The sequence below is a fragment of the Peromyscus maniculatus genome, chromosome 21 (assembly GCF_049852395.1).
Source record: "Peromyscus maniculatus bairdii isolate BWxNUB_F1_BW_parent chromosome 21, HU_Pman_BW_mat_3.1, whole genome shotgun sequence".
Classification (NCBI taxonomy): domain Eukaryota; kingdom Metazoa; phylum Chordata; class Mammalia; order Rodentia; family Cricetidae; genus Peromyscus; species Peromyscus maniculatus.
This window is the reverse complement of record NC_134872.1, coordinates 51,354,029-51,367,422: the sequence shown is the minus strand read 5'-3', so window position 1 is coordinate 51,367,422 and position 13,394 is coordinate 51,354,029. Positions and strand designations below refer to the sequence as shown.

The 13,394-nt window shown below is 47.2% G+C and overlaps 1 protein-coding gene and 1 long non-coding RNA gene across 2 annotated transcripts in view; one reads left to right on the top strand and one right to left on the bottom strand.

The window, feature by feature from the left end:
* Clic5 (chloride intracellular channel 5) overlaps window positions 1–13,394 on the top strand; it is a 97,838-nt gene that overhangs the window by 42,099 nt on the left and 42,345 nt on the right. Inside the window, exons 2-3 of the mRNA XM_006991503.4 lie at window positions 8,631–8,740; window positions 12,896–13,021. Coding sequence (XP_006991565.1) covers window positions 8,631–8,740; window positions 12,896–13,021 — 236 coding nt within the window. The remainder of the gene's footprint in view (window positions 1–8,630; window positions 8,741–12,895; window positions 13,022–13,394) is intronic.
* LOC143269958 (uncharacterized) lies at window positions 9,130–11,698 on the bottom strand. The gene is made up of 3 exons (XR_013046769.1): window positions 11,316–11,698; window positions 10,288–10,528; window positions 9,130–9,730 (listed from the first exon to the last, which is right to left on the bottom strand). It is a non-coding gene; the product is annotated as an uncharacterized LOC143269958 (long non-coding RNA).

The following is a 13,394-nucleotide window of genomic DNA, read 5'->3' as shown; positions in this document are numbered from 1 at the left end:
TTCTTTAGTAAGGGCTTAAGATTTGACTTCCTTTAAGATAGACGGTCCCCACAAAGTCCTGTTGTTGAGTCTCTTGGCAGTCCAGGGTACTGAGTCCTCAACCCTATGCAGCAAACTGGGCCCTCAATCAGGGTGGATCTGAATAGCCTAGTGTGTGTCTATACCCAGGGCCACTTTGGAAACAAAGCCTGAGAGTACAGTGATGGACAAGACACACTCCTTTCTTGAGGAACTGGAACCCAATGCAGACAAAGGGCAAAGGTGAGCACAGTGTGTTTGTAGACAAATTACTAAACAGTCTTATTAAATAAGAAACACAGAGCCAAACACAGGAGTAATAGCCGAAGAGATCAGAGAAATAGGAAAGAGCCACGACTACCTTATCTTACCACCTCGCCACCGTCGCTTCCTAAGAGAGAGCTTCTTCCTGTCTAACCTGTGTTTTTATTGCCTTCCTGTTCTACTTTCTCATTGGCTGTAAGCCCAGCCACATGACTTCTTCTTCACTGCCTGTCTATACAGACCTCCAGGTCTCTATGGTTGGTACTGGGATTAAAGGCTTGTGTCACTATGCTTGGCTGTGTCCTTGACCACACAGAGACACTGCCTGCCCTGTGATCGGATTAAGGACGTGGGCTACCATTGCCTGACTTCTGTTTATGGCTCGCTGACCTGATTTCCAGGCAAACTTTATTAACATACAAATAAAATATCACATTTCAGCACAAATGAAGTATCACTACATGTGTTGATGATGGAACAGGGCTGGAGTGGGAACATGGAAGAGCCCACCAGAAAGGTTTGTGGGTAGCCATGTACTTGGTATGGACTTTGGGGGATAAGAGAAGCTATATACATGAAGTGGTAGGTAAGACTGACAACAGGAATCAGTGACAGTATGAACACAGGACCCAGGCTGCATCATCCATGTGTGCATGCCAAGAATTGTAAGCGGGTGAGTGTGTGAGAATCACAGAATTCTCCTGTACTTCTTCCTTCCAGTCCGAGGACCCCACTGGAGACACAAACAAAGCCACAGAGAATTGGCTGCCATCTTCTGTATCCTGTGTCTCCTGGGGACCCTCTTCATGCCACCATGGGCCTCTAACTCCCTTTGCTACTCTTGGCCAACAAGTCCTTTCCCTGGGTCTGCTCTCAGTACCAACGCAAAATCGTCTCCAGTTAGGTACAATCTATGGATGGTAGATAACATTCACTCTTCACAGGGTACTGTAACTTATCCTGGGTAAGATGAACCCCAGTAAAGTCCTTCTGTAAGTGACCATGGTCATGGTGTTTCATCACAGCCACAGAAAAGCGACTAATCAGAAAGTGAAGGGGAGCAGCCCAGAAGTGGAGTAGAGGCAGAAGGGAAGGAGTGGCCACTTAAGAAAGCAGGAATCGGCTGGGCAGCAGTGGTGCATGCCTTTAATCCCAGCACTCGAGAGGCAGAGCCAGGCGGATCTCTGTGAGTTCAAGGCCAGCCTGGTCTACAGAGTGAGATCCAGGATAGGCACCAAAACTACAGAGAAACCCTGTCTAGAAAAAAAAAAAAAAGGAGGAATTGAGAAGAGCCGAGAGAGGCAATGTCCAGGTACTGCGATGTCCAGGCCAACTTGTCACCCATGTTCCAGATGCAGGGTCTCTGATCCTCCCTCCAGTGAGTTCTTTTATTTCTTTGTTCATTTGTGTTTCAAATAATCTCCTTACATGGTTCTGCTGAACATCTCCCAGTGAGCAGTTGTCGGTCCCTGGAAACCCCAGGAGCTCTGAGAGTCAGAACTGATGATGTCTAAGCCAGGCAAATTAAATCGCACATCCAAGAGAGGAGCCCAGACACCACATTTTTAATAAGTACTAGGATGGAAATTCCAAGTGCTGCAAGCCTGCTTTATTGACTTATTCTTAAATACTGGTTCTGCACAGATTTTTCTAGAAAGTCCCAGACTTAGGGACTTTCAATAAATCTCATGACTCTGATTTGATCTCAGTGTCATGAGCTTTTAATATGTCATGTCTGTGAATCTGGGGTTGAGAAGCACTTAGCTAAACTCCGCTTAGGAGGAGGATGACAGATTCTGTGATTTCTCTAAAGTCTGTCCAGACTATTAAGATCCAAGACCCAAGCTCAACATTAGGACCAACAGAGCAGACAGGAGGATGTCAATAACCGAAGAATCTCAGCTATCCCAGCATCTCAAAGGCCAAACCTAGCAGGAAAAAAAAATGGTTTCATGTCAAGATGCCTTTGTTTGGTATGTAAATTCTGGAAACTAGAGATTCCATTCATGGATATAAGAGAAATGGCATCATGACCAATTTTAGAACTAGTTTTGGTACCATTTTGCAATAACAAAATGTATAACAAGAGGGGAAAGGGAACCTTCTGGGCATGCCCTAATTAAGAGGAAAGCAAGCTTCCTCTGTTAGGAACTGGATGGCCACAGGAAACTCAAGCGAGACGACTTCTTCAAATTAAGCCCACCCCAAAAGGAGTTCTGTCCACTTGGGGATGTAGGTTTTTATCACTTTTTCATTTCCTGTGTTTTGGCGTGTTTCTGAGGTGGAGGAATTCCAGCTTGATCTTTTTTAATCCAAGCATTGAGAGCTATAATTGGGTCTAGTGAACAGCATGGAGGGCCCTTAAATATTTGTGACAGCAGTTCCCGGATGTTGAGAAAACACAAAGACTTCAGTGTCCCACTCCCTTCCAGTCTTTGACGTTTGGACTCCTTTTAAAAGGGTTTAGTTGCAGCATGTTTCTCTGGACAGCAGCATAATGGCTTCTGAGAGAACAGACGTGAACCTGCTTGTAAATGTGCCATCCGCCAGCACAGCATGAGCCCCTTCCTCCAGCCGAAGCCTGGCTATGGTTCCTCCTGTGTTTGCCCTCTGGATCGAGAGATTGCTCCACACGCAACCCCCTGAACCCAGGGCATTGTGGAGCTTTTGTGCCACCACACAGGGGCTTGTTGACTCTTGACTAAGGCCTAGAATTCTATAAACAAGGACATCTCAGGAGCTCTTCTGAGTGCCCATGGTCTGTGCTTGTAATGACATCAACTCTAACCATAAAGTGAATCCCATGTGCATCATCATTTAGTCACATATAAACCTGCAGGGCTTAGATATTCTGTTCCCAATTTGAGTTTAAAGAGGAAAAGTAAAAGGAGGACGAATAGAATAAAGAGGAGGAAGAAGAGAAGGAAAAGGAGGAGAAAGAAGAGGGAGAGGAGAAAGAGGAGGAAGAGGAAGAGAAAGAAGAAAGAGGAGGAGGAAGAAGAAGGTGAGAAGAGGAGGAAGAGGATGGGGAGGAAGAAGAGGAGGAGGAGGCAGAGAATTTAAGGTTAAACTTGATTGAGTCTGCAAAGTCTATTTCCCATAAGGCCCATTCTTTGGTTTCAGATAGAGATTATTTGGGACAACAGTACTCAGCCTAGCATACCACATCTGCACCCTTTCCCACCAGAACCCTTTGGATCAGAGACCTCACACTTAAAGGTACAGAACCTTATCTGCTTTGAGTCAGCACCACAAACTTGCCACATCAGCTCATTTCTTAAATGGCTGATCAGAACCACAGAGCTGATGAGAAAAGAGAAAACGGACAGTGGGCTGCAGGGTTGTGAGAGCAAACCAGCAGAATCCTGACCACTTTGATGGGTTCTTGTCAGCTGTAGTAGTTACTTTCCTTGTTGCCATGACAACATATCTGCCGAAAACAGCCTAAAGAAGGACGGGTTTGTGTGGCTCACAGTTGGAGGGAACACAGTCCATCGTGGTTGGGAGGCAAGTGACTAGTGCAGTGACACCCCCCCCCCCATCTTCTCACATCTTGGTAGACAGGAAGCAGGAAGCAGACAGGAGGTGGGGCTGGTCTATAAAACCTGAAGTCTTCCCCTCCAGTGACCCAGCAAGCTCCCTCTCCTCAAGGCTCCACGACCTTCCCAAACAGCGCCCCCAGCTGGGGACCAAGTGTTCAACACATGAGCCTATGGGAGACATTTCTCATCTAGACCACTGTAGCTGAAGTTTTCTCCAGTCTTGCCTGGCCCACGGTCAGGACAAATCTCTCTCACCTGCCAGTCCCGCAGCCACTCAGACCCAACCGAGTAAACACACAGAGACTTATATTGCTTACAACTGGTATGGCTGTGGCAGGCTTCTTGTTATCTAGTTCTTCTATCTTAAATTAACCCATTTCTATTCATCTATACTTTGCCACATGGCTCGTGGCTTACCGGTACTTTTCATCCTGCTCCTCATCATGGTGGCTGACACCATCTCCTCCATTCTCCCTTCCTGTTCCCCCAATTCTCCTCTTTGCTAGTCCTGCCTATACTTCCTGCCTGGCTACTGGCCAATCAGTGTTTTATTTATCAATAAATCATAGCAACATATATTCACAACATACAGGACATCCCACAGCAGACCACAGAAGCAACTTTTGTTCATTAGATCCTAATTTAAGACATTACTAATACGTGTAGAAACCACAAGGACCTACAAAACACAGCACTCCCTGCATTGGCATGGCTAACACAGAAGGACTAGAGGGGGGTGCCCATGCCTAATTCATTTCACTGCACAGGTCCTGGGACTCTGGGAGACCATAATGTGGCTGGGCCTAAGGACTCTCAGAAAAGTGTTAAGAGAACCAAATCAGGAGGCAGACCACTGGGCTCAATCCTGGCCTTACCGTAATGGGAACACTGGCCAGGTGGACGGTTTCTCTGTGTTTCAGTTTCCAATCTGTAACGGGTTGGAAAGATGCCATTTTGCAGACTTCTCACGGGGAGCAAATAAATTGGTTGGTAATAGATGTAAATCTTTTGGACCCTGGTGCCTGATAAAACAGACCATCATCATTGTTATTAACATGACAATTATTATATTATGAGATTCTTGCCAGCCAAGAATTCCTTTCTAAAAATTTAGTGTGTGTATGTGTGTGTATGCGGGGGGGGGGGGGGGGGGGGGGGGGGGGGGTGTTGGTGGTGGTGGTGGTGGTAAGAAAGCTCAGCTGGTCAAATGCCTGCCACTAAGTCTGACAACCTGATGCTCAGGATCCATGTGGTGGAAAGAGAGAACCTACTCATCATAAGTTGCCTTCTGACCTTCACACATGCACTGTGACATACACACATACACACAAACATGCACACAACTAATTGAAAAATAAATAATAAATAAATTTACTGGGATAGGATCTTAGCATGTAGAGGCTGGCTGTGAACCCCCTAAGAAGCCCAGGTTAACCCCGACCTCTCTATCCTGCTGGAATTATAGCAAGCACCACAGAACCCAGGCGAAATCCAGTGTTCTCTTTGTCTCTCATTCAGTTCCTCATGCTCCCATCAGCACAAGAGGAAAATAGATGACGGTACTCGGATGTTGGTTCCAGAACAAGTTTTAAATGCATGTCCATTGTCACCTACATATAGCTGCCCTTGGGGTGGAGATATGGACCTGCTGGGTGCTGTGTGGGGAATTCTCAGGGACTGAACATGATAGACACGTTTGCACTGGACTGTGATGAATGTGTTGTGGGACTTTTAGTTCTGTGTCAGGTGCCCTTTCTGGTGGTAGTGGCCCAGGCTGTCTTGGGCCCTGGGGATGGACCCAAGGGAGAAAGTGAGACCTGGATAGTGATGGGAGCTCTTGGTGTGGTTAAGAAGGTAAAAGACATAGTAAATATTCCCAACCAAAGCTGTCAAAGGCTTCAGTTTTCTGTGATACATGGGGCCCTCTGCTGGGTTCTCAATCTTTGCAAGGTAGACATCAGCCAGGAATAGTTGATCATGCTCTAATCATGAGAGGATGCATCCATGCCTGGCATCTGGGCACCACAGCTGTGCAGACTTCAGAGGGAAATAAAAGGAAGGCTGCACTTTGGAAAGGCACTTTTTCTGCTCTTAAAAGAAAAACCTTGCTGTGGGGAGGCAGTCCACTGTTAACGTGCTGGCTTTGTAAGCCTGAGGCCTGAAGTTTAGAGCCATAGAACTTACAAAAATGCCAGGTGGGTGGGCGGGCATGGCGGCATACCAGCTCTGGAAGCTCTGGAAGGCAAAGACAGGATTGCTGGAAAAAGCTGGCTAGCAAGACTAGCCATATCGGTGAGCCTTGGGTTTGATTGAGAGAGCCTGTCTCAATAAATAAGGTGGAAGAGTGATCAAAGATGATTCCTGACAGACATCAACCTCGGGTCTCCACATGCATGTATATGTATGTATCCCTACACACATTAAGTATGCAACACATGTATACACACACCACACACACCACATGAAAATGGAAAAAAGACCCAAAACATCAAAATAGTCCTTGTTCCTGGATGTTATTTGCATGGTTTCTAGCTTTGGGAGAAATCCTAAGGGTCTTTGCTGCCTGCAGAGTTCTGTGCCCGGCTACTAGGGGAGAGAGCTCCAGAGAAGTCAACATCAGAGACTGGAGTCTGTAGGAAAATTCTTCCTCAGAGTGCCATGTTGAGGAAGGGGCAAGAACCACTGGAAATCAGTCACACAGAGACCAGCTTGCCAGCCTCTCCTGTCTGTTCTCGTTTGTTGGGAATGAGTGCTCCATACAGCTCAGTTCTCTGAAGTCCCCTCGGGGTGGAGGTAAACTTGCCTGTTGGTCGCTCTGTTGAGGAGGACCATGAGAGGGGTGGGTGGGAGAAATGCCAGCACTCAGTGCTGTTGCTCTTGTTGCAGACAGTCCGTCAACCCCGACCCACCCTGCTGAAGGCCACGTGCTCTCAGAGGGAATGCATTTGAAAACCCTCCCTGGGGCTAGACCAACAGCTCAGTGGTTAAGAGTCCTTGTTGCTGCTTTTTCAGAGGACCTCGTTCAGATCCCGATGCCCATCTCCAACAGCTCACAGGCGCCTGGAACTCCAGCTCCAGCGGCTCTGATGCTCTCTTCCAGCCTCCATAGACACTCACATACACCGTGGGTGCATGCACTCACATGGGCATATCCACCCAGACAGGCACATGTACACATAAATAAAACTCCTGAAAATAAAAAAAAAAAAAAGATTAAACATCAGCTTCATCTGGTGCTAGAGAGATAGCTCAGTAATTAAGATCAGTTGCCGCTCTTCCAGAAGACTGAGCTTAGTTCCAAGCACCCACACAGGACAGCTCATAGCTCTCTGTAACTCATGCTCCAAGAATCTAATGTCCTCTTCTGGCCTCCACCGGTGCTCACACACACACACACACACACACACACACACACACACACACACACACACACATACACACACTTTGTTGTTTGTTTTTTGTTTTGTTTTTTGAGACAGGGTTTCTCTGTGTAGCCCTGGCTATCCTGGAACTCACTCTATAAACTAGGCTGGCCTCATACTCACAGAGATCTGCCTGTTTCTGCCTCCACAGTGCTAGGATTAAAGGCATGCGCCACCACTGCCCAGCTCACACACATTTTTTAATAAAACTCTTCAGGGCAGTTTCCCCCATCACCCTTAACATACCACTAAGCACCAATATGTGTTTGTTGAATAAAAGGGACTGGACGTATACTAGCCAAAGCTAAGTGCCATAGAGATTAAAGTGCCGCTTTTGGTGATTATCCAGGCTGAAGGAGGTGGAATCACAGCCCAAGGTTCTGTCCTTGTGACATCCTTAAGGAGCAAGAGCCCCAGAGCCCACATTCCTTGTTACTTGAGTTTTATCTACAGAGCTCATAGTCTCTAAAGGCAATATATCAGCACCCTCTGAGTCTCTCTTCTAGCTCGTCTCCAGCCAGCAGATGGAAAGGGAGAAAGGGGCGGAGCAAAGGCCATCAGTCATTCTGAAATTCAGTCACATCACTCTGGTCAGGTGGTCAGCCACACTCCTGAGACTCAATGTCTGTGCCTCTCTCCTCAGCCTTTGCATTCTTCCTTCATTTTGTGGATATTTAGGTTCAGGCATTTCTTGAAACACTGAGTCAGGTTGGTGGTTTCTGCTGGAATCAATCTTGTATTCCTTCATGGGCTTCTGGCCTCACAAAGGGGGTAACTCTGAACAAACAAATCATTAACATGGTGTGTGCTAAGCTATCATAACATGTACAGGCAGAGTCCCTTCTACAAGGTAGACGTATAAGAAGGTGGAGTATAAATACACCTTTATGATCTAGAATGCAAAGGCATTGCTATCAATCCCTTCTGTCCCTATCACAAGGACCAAAACAACAGAAGAATGTATTTTGGATGAGCACAAATCATGCAGGTGTAACTGGAGCATCCTCAGAATGGGCAGCTTTCTGGTCCATGGGGATGTCCAAGCATAGACCAGCTGATTATATGGATGTACAGAATATTGCATGTGTCAGACTCTCTGGTGGCTGCAGGTCTTGGTTTTAACCTGATGTCAAGGTTCAGCAGTTTCCAAAGGCTCTGATTCTAGAGCATCTCATCTTGGAAACTCCAGTTCAGCATTTATGAGGACCATGGAAGGTACAAGGCATTGCTCTACACAGATGTTAGGGAAACAGAGATTGATACAACGGGTTCCTAAAGTCAGCTGGAATGTGGCTGTAAGCCCAGAGTCTGCTCCTTAGCGTCCATGTTCTTTTTTGTTTCTCTGTACCCTGGGCCTCAGGCATCTGCCCCTTCTCTTTTCCAGGCTGGAATTGATGGGGAAAGCATTGGCAACTGTCCTTTCTCTCAGCGTCTCTTCATGATCCTCTGGCTGAAAGGAGTCGTGTTCAATGTCACCACTGTGGACCTGAAAAGGTAAAGGACCGTATCTTCATGAGGGAGCACCCAGCACAGGGAAGATTCAGGTGGGATGAGAGGAAGCCAGTGCCATCTTCTGGCTCCAGGCAGCCTCTGATGGATTCCATCCCATTGCCCACAACTGTTCCCAGAGACCAGGGCACAAAGAAGGTTGAAAAAGTCAGGACCTCCCTTGGGGCTGTGCTTCACTACCAGGACTGTCGAGAACTGATTAGCAAGAAGAAGAAGAAAAAGAAGAAGAAAGAAAGCATATGGCCACTCAATGAGAGTAGGTCTCAAAGATGGGCACAGGCATCTAAAAGCACAATACTTATTACAACAGCACAGACATTGCATTTGTGGGACCCTGGTGGGACTGGAGGAGTGACAACTGAGTGCTCAGGGAATTGGAATCCAGGCCATTGCTGATCCTTTACCTTCACTCTCAGAATCCACAGTGTGAGGGTTCTAGACCAGAGACCTGCATGTAGAGGTCCTGAAAGGAAAGAAATGGCTTGATTGTGTCTGTTCATTTGAGCTTCAGAGTATTATTTTATTCGTATTTATTTATTGTGCTGATGCCCAAACTTGGAGTCTCGTGCATACTATTCAAGTGCTCTACCACTGAGCTATAGTCCCGGTCCTCTGACTAGAAGTCTTGAATCCTAACAGGCTTCTTACTCCACTGGGGCTACCAGTGCCCAGAAAACCTTTACAGCATCCCTCTGCCCAGAGTGGAAAAGCATCCCAAACAGTCTATGCTTTTTACAGTTCTCTCACTGCTTCTCACTGTGTCCCATCAGCCTGTAGGCTGCTGGCCTACCTCTGGCTGCTCTTGCTCCCAGCTGGGAGGTTTCTTCCGTGTAGACAGGCTTCTCTTCCTCCTCTCTTCAGAACTGCAGAGTACCCACCTCCAGGCTCAACTTCAGCCCCAATTCCTTGGTAAGGTCTCTGTACCCCATCACTCTCCGGAGTGGCCTCCCTTTAAACTCACCTAGCTCCTATTATCTGGGATTAGGCATAATCATTATTTAACATTTCACACAGTTATAGCATCATCCACAGTCCCAGTGCTTTATAAGCATGGAGGGCTTTCCTGTGCAAAATCCTGTACTAATTCATAAGGGAAAGTCCATGACTCCATATTATACAGAAAAGCTGACACTGACCCACCAAGGTGACCTGCCCCACGTGCCCAGCTAGAAAAAGGCTCCTACTAAGATCCTAGTTTTAGTGCAATAAGGGAACATGTGTCTGCCATGCAGCTCATGTCTGTAACAACTGAAAAGAGCCGACTCCAGAGCCTGGGGAGGAGCTTGCTTCCACAGAGACCAGAGTCCTTAGATTCTCACCTGTGGAGCTCTCTGGAGTTTCCAGCTGGAGCTCATGCTGGGGAAGGGAGTCCCTCCCACATCTTAGGGATGCCTCTGACTCTCTCTCTCACATTACCAGACCTGGTCCTGCCAACACCTCTCTGAGCCAGGCCGTGTGAGTAGCACCATCATAGCTTACAGTACCATCTACATGCACATATATTCTAATTTCTAGGAAAAATGATCTCTTACTCTGGTATCACCGTTGATTGGCTGAGTGATCTTGAACTTTTCTGAGCCTCAGTTTCTTTATCTGTCCAATGATGATTAAAAAGCAATGCCTTCATAATCCATTGGAATGCTGTTGAGGGGTTAAAAAGGTCATGCCTTTATGTTTGGGGTTCTACTTGGCCTACTGCATGAACTTGAAACCCAGCAGTAATGTTACATCTTAGCAATGTTCCTGTCCCTATGTCACTGTCAATCCAAGGAGCTAAAGAACAAAAAGAGGCACATGAAATAATTTACAAATCAGATCTGGAAATACGCAATTCTGGAATTTCAATTCTAAGTGCTAATAAGAGGTCTACACCTAGAGAAGGAGTGTGACTGGCCAGCAATCTTTGGACAACGCCCAACTAAGCTTCAGAAGGCAGAGGGGCATGTCCCCACGGTGTCAGAATCCAGCAGTCAAAGTGTATTCAGTATCCCAGAAACAAAACCACACCACCACCCTATCAACAGATCGCTGTATCTTTAAGCCACAGTAACTGCTCAAAAATAAAGCCAGTGAGGACTTCCTTCCTTGTCAGTGTCAGCTGCTAAACAGGAGGAACCGGCAAAGAATGTCCTCTCTTTATGGGAGGGGAGGGACACACACAGAGTCAACAAAGGCTCTAAGTAAATTAGATTTTAAAAATACTTGGAGTCTCAGTCGTCTGCGTTCCAAGTGTCACAGAGTGAGTCTGGAGAGCGGCCTGTTGGGAGTGACATGGGAGCAGCATGTCATTGAAATTCTTCTTGTCCCCTCCCTAACTGATTAGGTCAGGAATTTGTCTCATTACAGACGCCTCTGCCCCTCTTGTTGACGTCTTACAATGCCTCCATCTCGTATTTTCTGCGCCAGTGTCCACAGGAATGTTGCGAACTCAGAGAACACACAGGGCAGTGGATACTTCCCGGGCCCAGAGACTGCTGCCATCAGCCCCTCCCTCCCTCCCCAGTGCCGCCCTCTGGTCCCCCACTCTCTGTTCCCCTCCCTCATCCATCCTTGCTCTCACCTTTGACAGCCTGGCAGGAGACGTTGCAGAAGCACACCACATCACTGGCAGGAACAGAGTCAGGTCCCCCTTGTCGCTGTCACCAAAGGTACTCCTTGGTGGCTGTCAGTAGGCTGTCCAGCACCAACGGGGTCCACACCAGGCACTACTGAGGGCAGAGTCCAGAAAGTTCAGTCGGTTACTTGTTCACCCGCTGGACGTGTGTTCCACATTTGCCAGACTCTTCTCCAACATCTGTGCCTCTCTGGATCGTGGGGCAACTTCAGCACCTCCCTGTCCCCACTGTGTGCCTCCAAGGCAGTGGGGTTCACTGACACCTGGTTGTGACTGTGAGCACCATACCCAGAGGCCTTCTTTCTTCACTGTTTTGGGGTGAGGAAGTAGGAAATGAGCCCCAGGCCTTCGCACGTACTAGGCTCACGCTCTGTCGGAATCCCAGCTCTCTCTTGGCGCTTTCTGCTTTGATACGGTGTCTTGCTAAGTTGCACGGACTAAACCTTGAATTCACCCTGGAGCCCAGGCTGGCCTTGAACGTGAGATCTTCCTGCCTCAGCTCACCGTCTAGTTGGGGTGATGGGCCTGTGTTCTCTTTTCTGAGGGACCGTGAAAACCGGTGGCAAAAGGGATCAGCTTCCCCACGCACAGGCTGCATTTACTCAGGTCCTGTTAGAAGAATGAGACTCTAATTCCTGGGAAATTGATCATTTATTATCTGAATGCTCTCAAAGTTTGTTTTAAAAGATTCCATTTCTGACTTGGGAGATTTGAAAGTGACATATATTGAACAGAGTTTTAAAAATACTTCACAAAACAACTAATAAAAATTAGTAAGATTAAAATCATAATAGTCATATTTTAAGAACATTTTGTGCTCAAATTAAGATTAAAAACAGCAAAGGTGAACTCTGGTGGATTAACAGGTTACCAGTAGGACAGCTACCTCCTCCTCTCCCACATGCAGTGGAAAGCTCAAAACTTTCATAATTGGGTTGGAGTTTTTATCAATATCAGGCCAACTTTTGAACTCTATTTTCACAGCTAAAATCATTGTTTTTTTTTTATTTAAAATTTTATTTTACATGTACGAGTGTTTTACTTCCATGTGTGTTTACTTTGTGTGTGCACTACGTGAAGAGGCCAGAAGAGGGCATCAGTTCCTCAGGATGGCCCGGTGTGTCCTTAACCGCCGAGCCGGCTCTTCAGCCCCAGGGTGTTGATTTGCCGAGCCTGGAATTGTGTGTTTCGTTAGACTGATTGGTGAGGCAGGGCTTAGAAGCACAGCCCCCGCACAGTTAAAGCAGGGAACTAATTTACAGTCACCATGATTCCCTCCAGATTTTTCCGGTTGTGTTCAGCATCATCTTGTGAGGTCCCTCTGCCATTTCCTTCCCCCAGATGAGTTTTCTGTGTCACATCATAGGCCTGCAGAGCTCAATGCAGCTTCTACTGTCTTATCCCCCCTTACCACAAACCTGGTTATGCTATGGGCATGCTGATTAGCGCCAGACTGGAGTTAAAGGCATCTCAGAACAGGAGGGCCCCTGGCTCCCGCCATCCCCTAAATCTCACTCTCTCTACAGAAAGCCAGCTGACCTGCACAACCTCGCTCCTGGAGCGCATCCGCCCTTCCTGACCTTCAACGGGGATGTGAAGACTGATGTCAACAAGATAGAAGAGTTCCTGGAGGAGACCTTAACCCCTGAGAAGTAATGAACTGATTCTTTGCAGAGCTATGGGAAGGGAGAGGGGTAGCTGTGGGAAGGCAGATTCCCAAAGGGGCTCCGTCACTTTGGAGCAGGGCCCTCCCCTTTTCAGCAGTGTGGAATGCCAATCTCAAAGTGGGTCCACTAAGGCCAGATGCCAGGAGGTATTGCCAGTCAATTCCTACACAGAGGGACTTTAGGGGCTCTGGGGAGATCATTAGCTCTTCTTCATCCATTGGGCCTGTTTTCCTGACTCTAGCTCACCATACCTGGAAAAACTCGAGATGGGGTAGACTCCCTCATCTTCAGAGGTGAGATGAAAGGTGATGTAATGACAGCAGACCAGGAAAGGGACAGCTGGCTCCTGAAACCACAC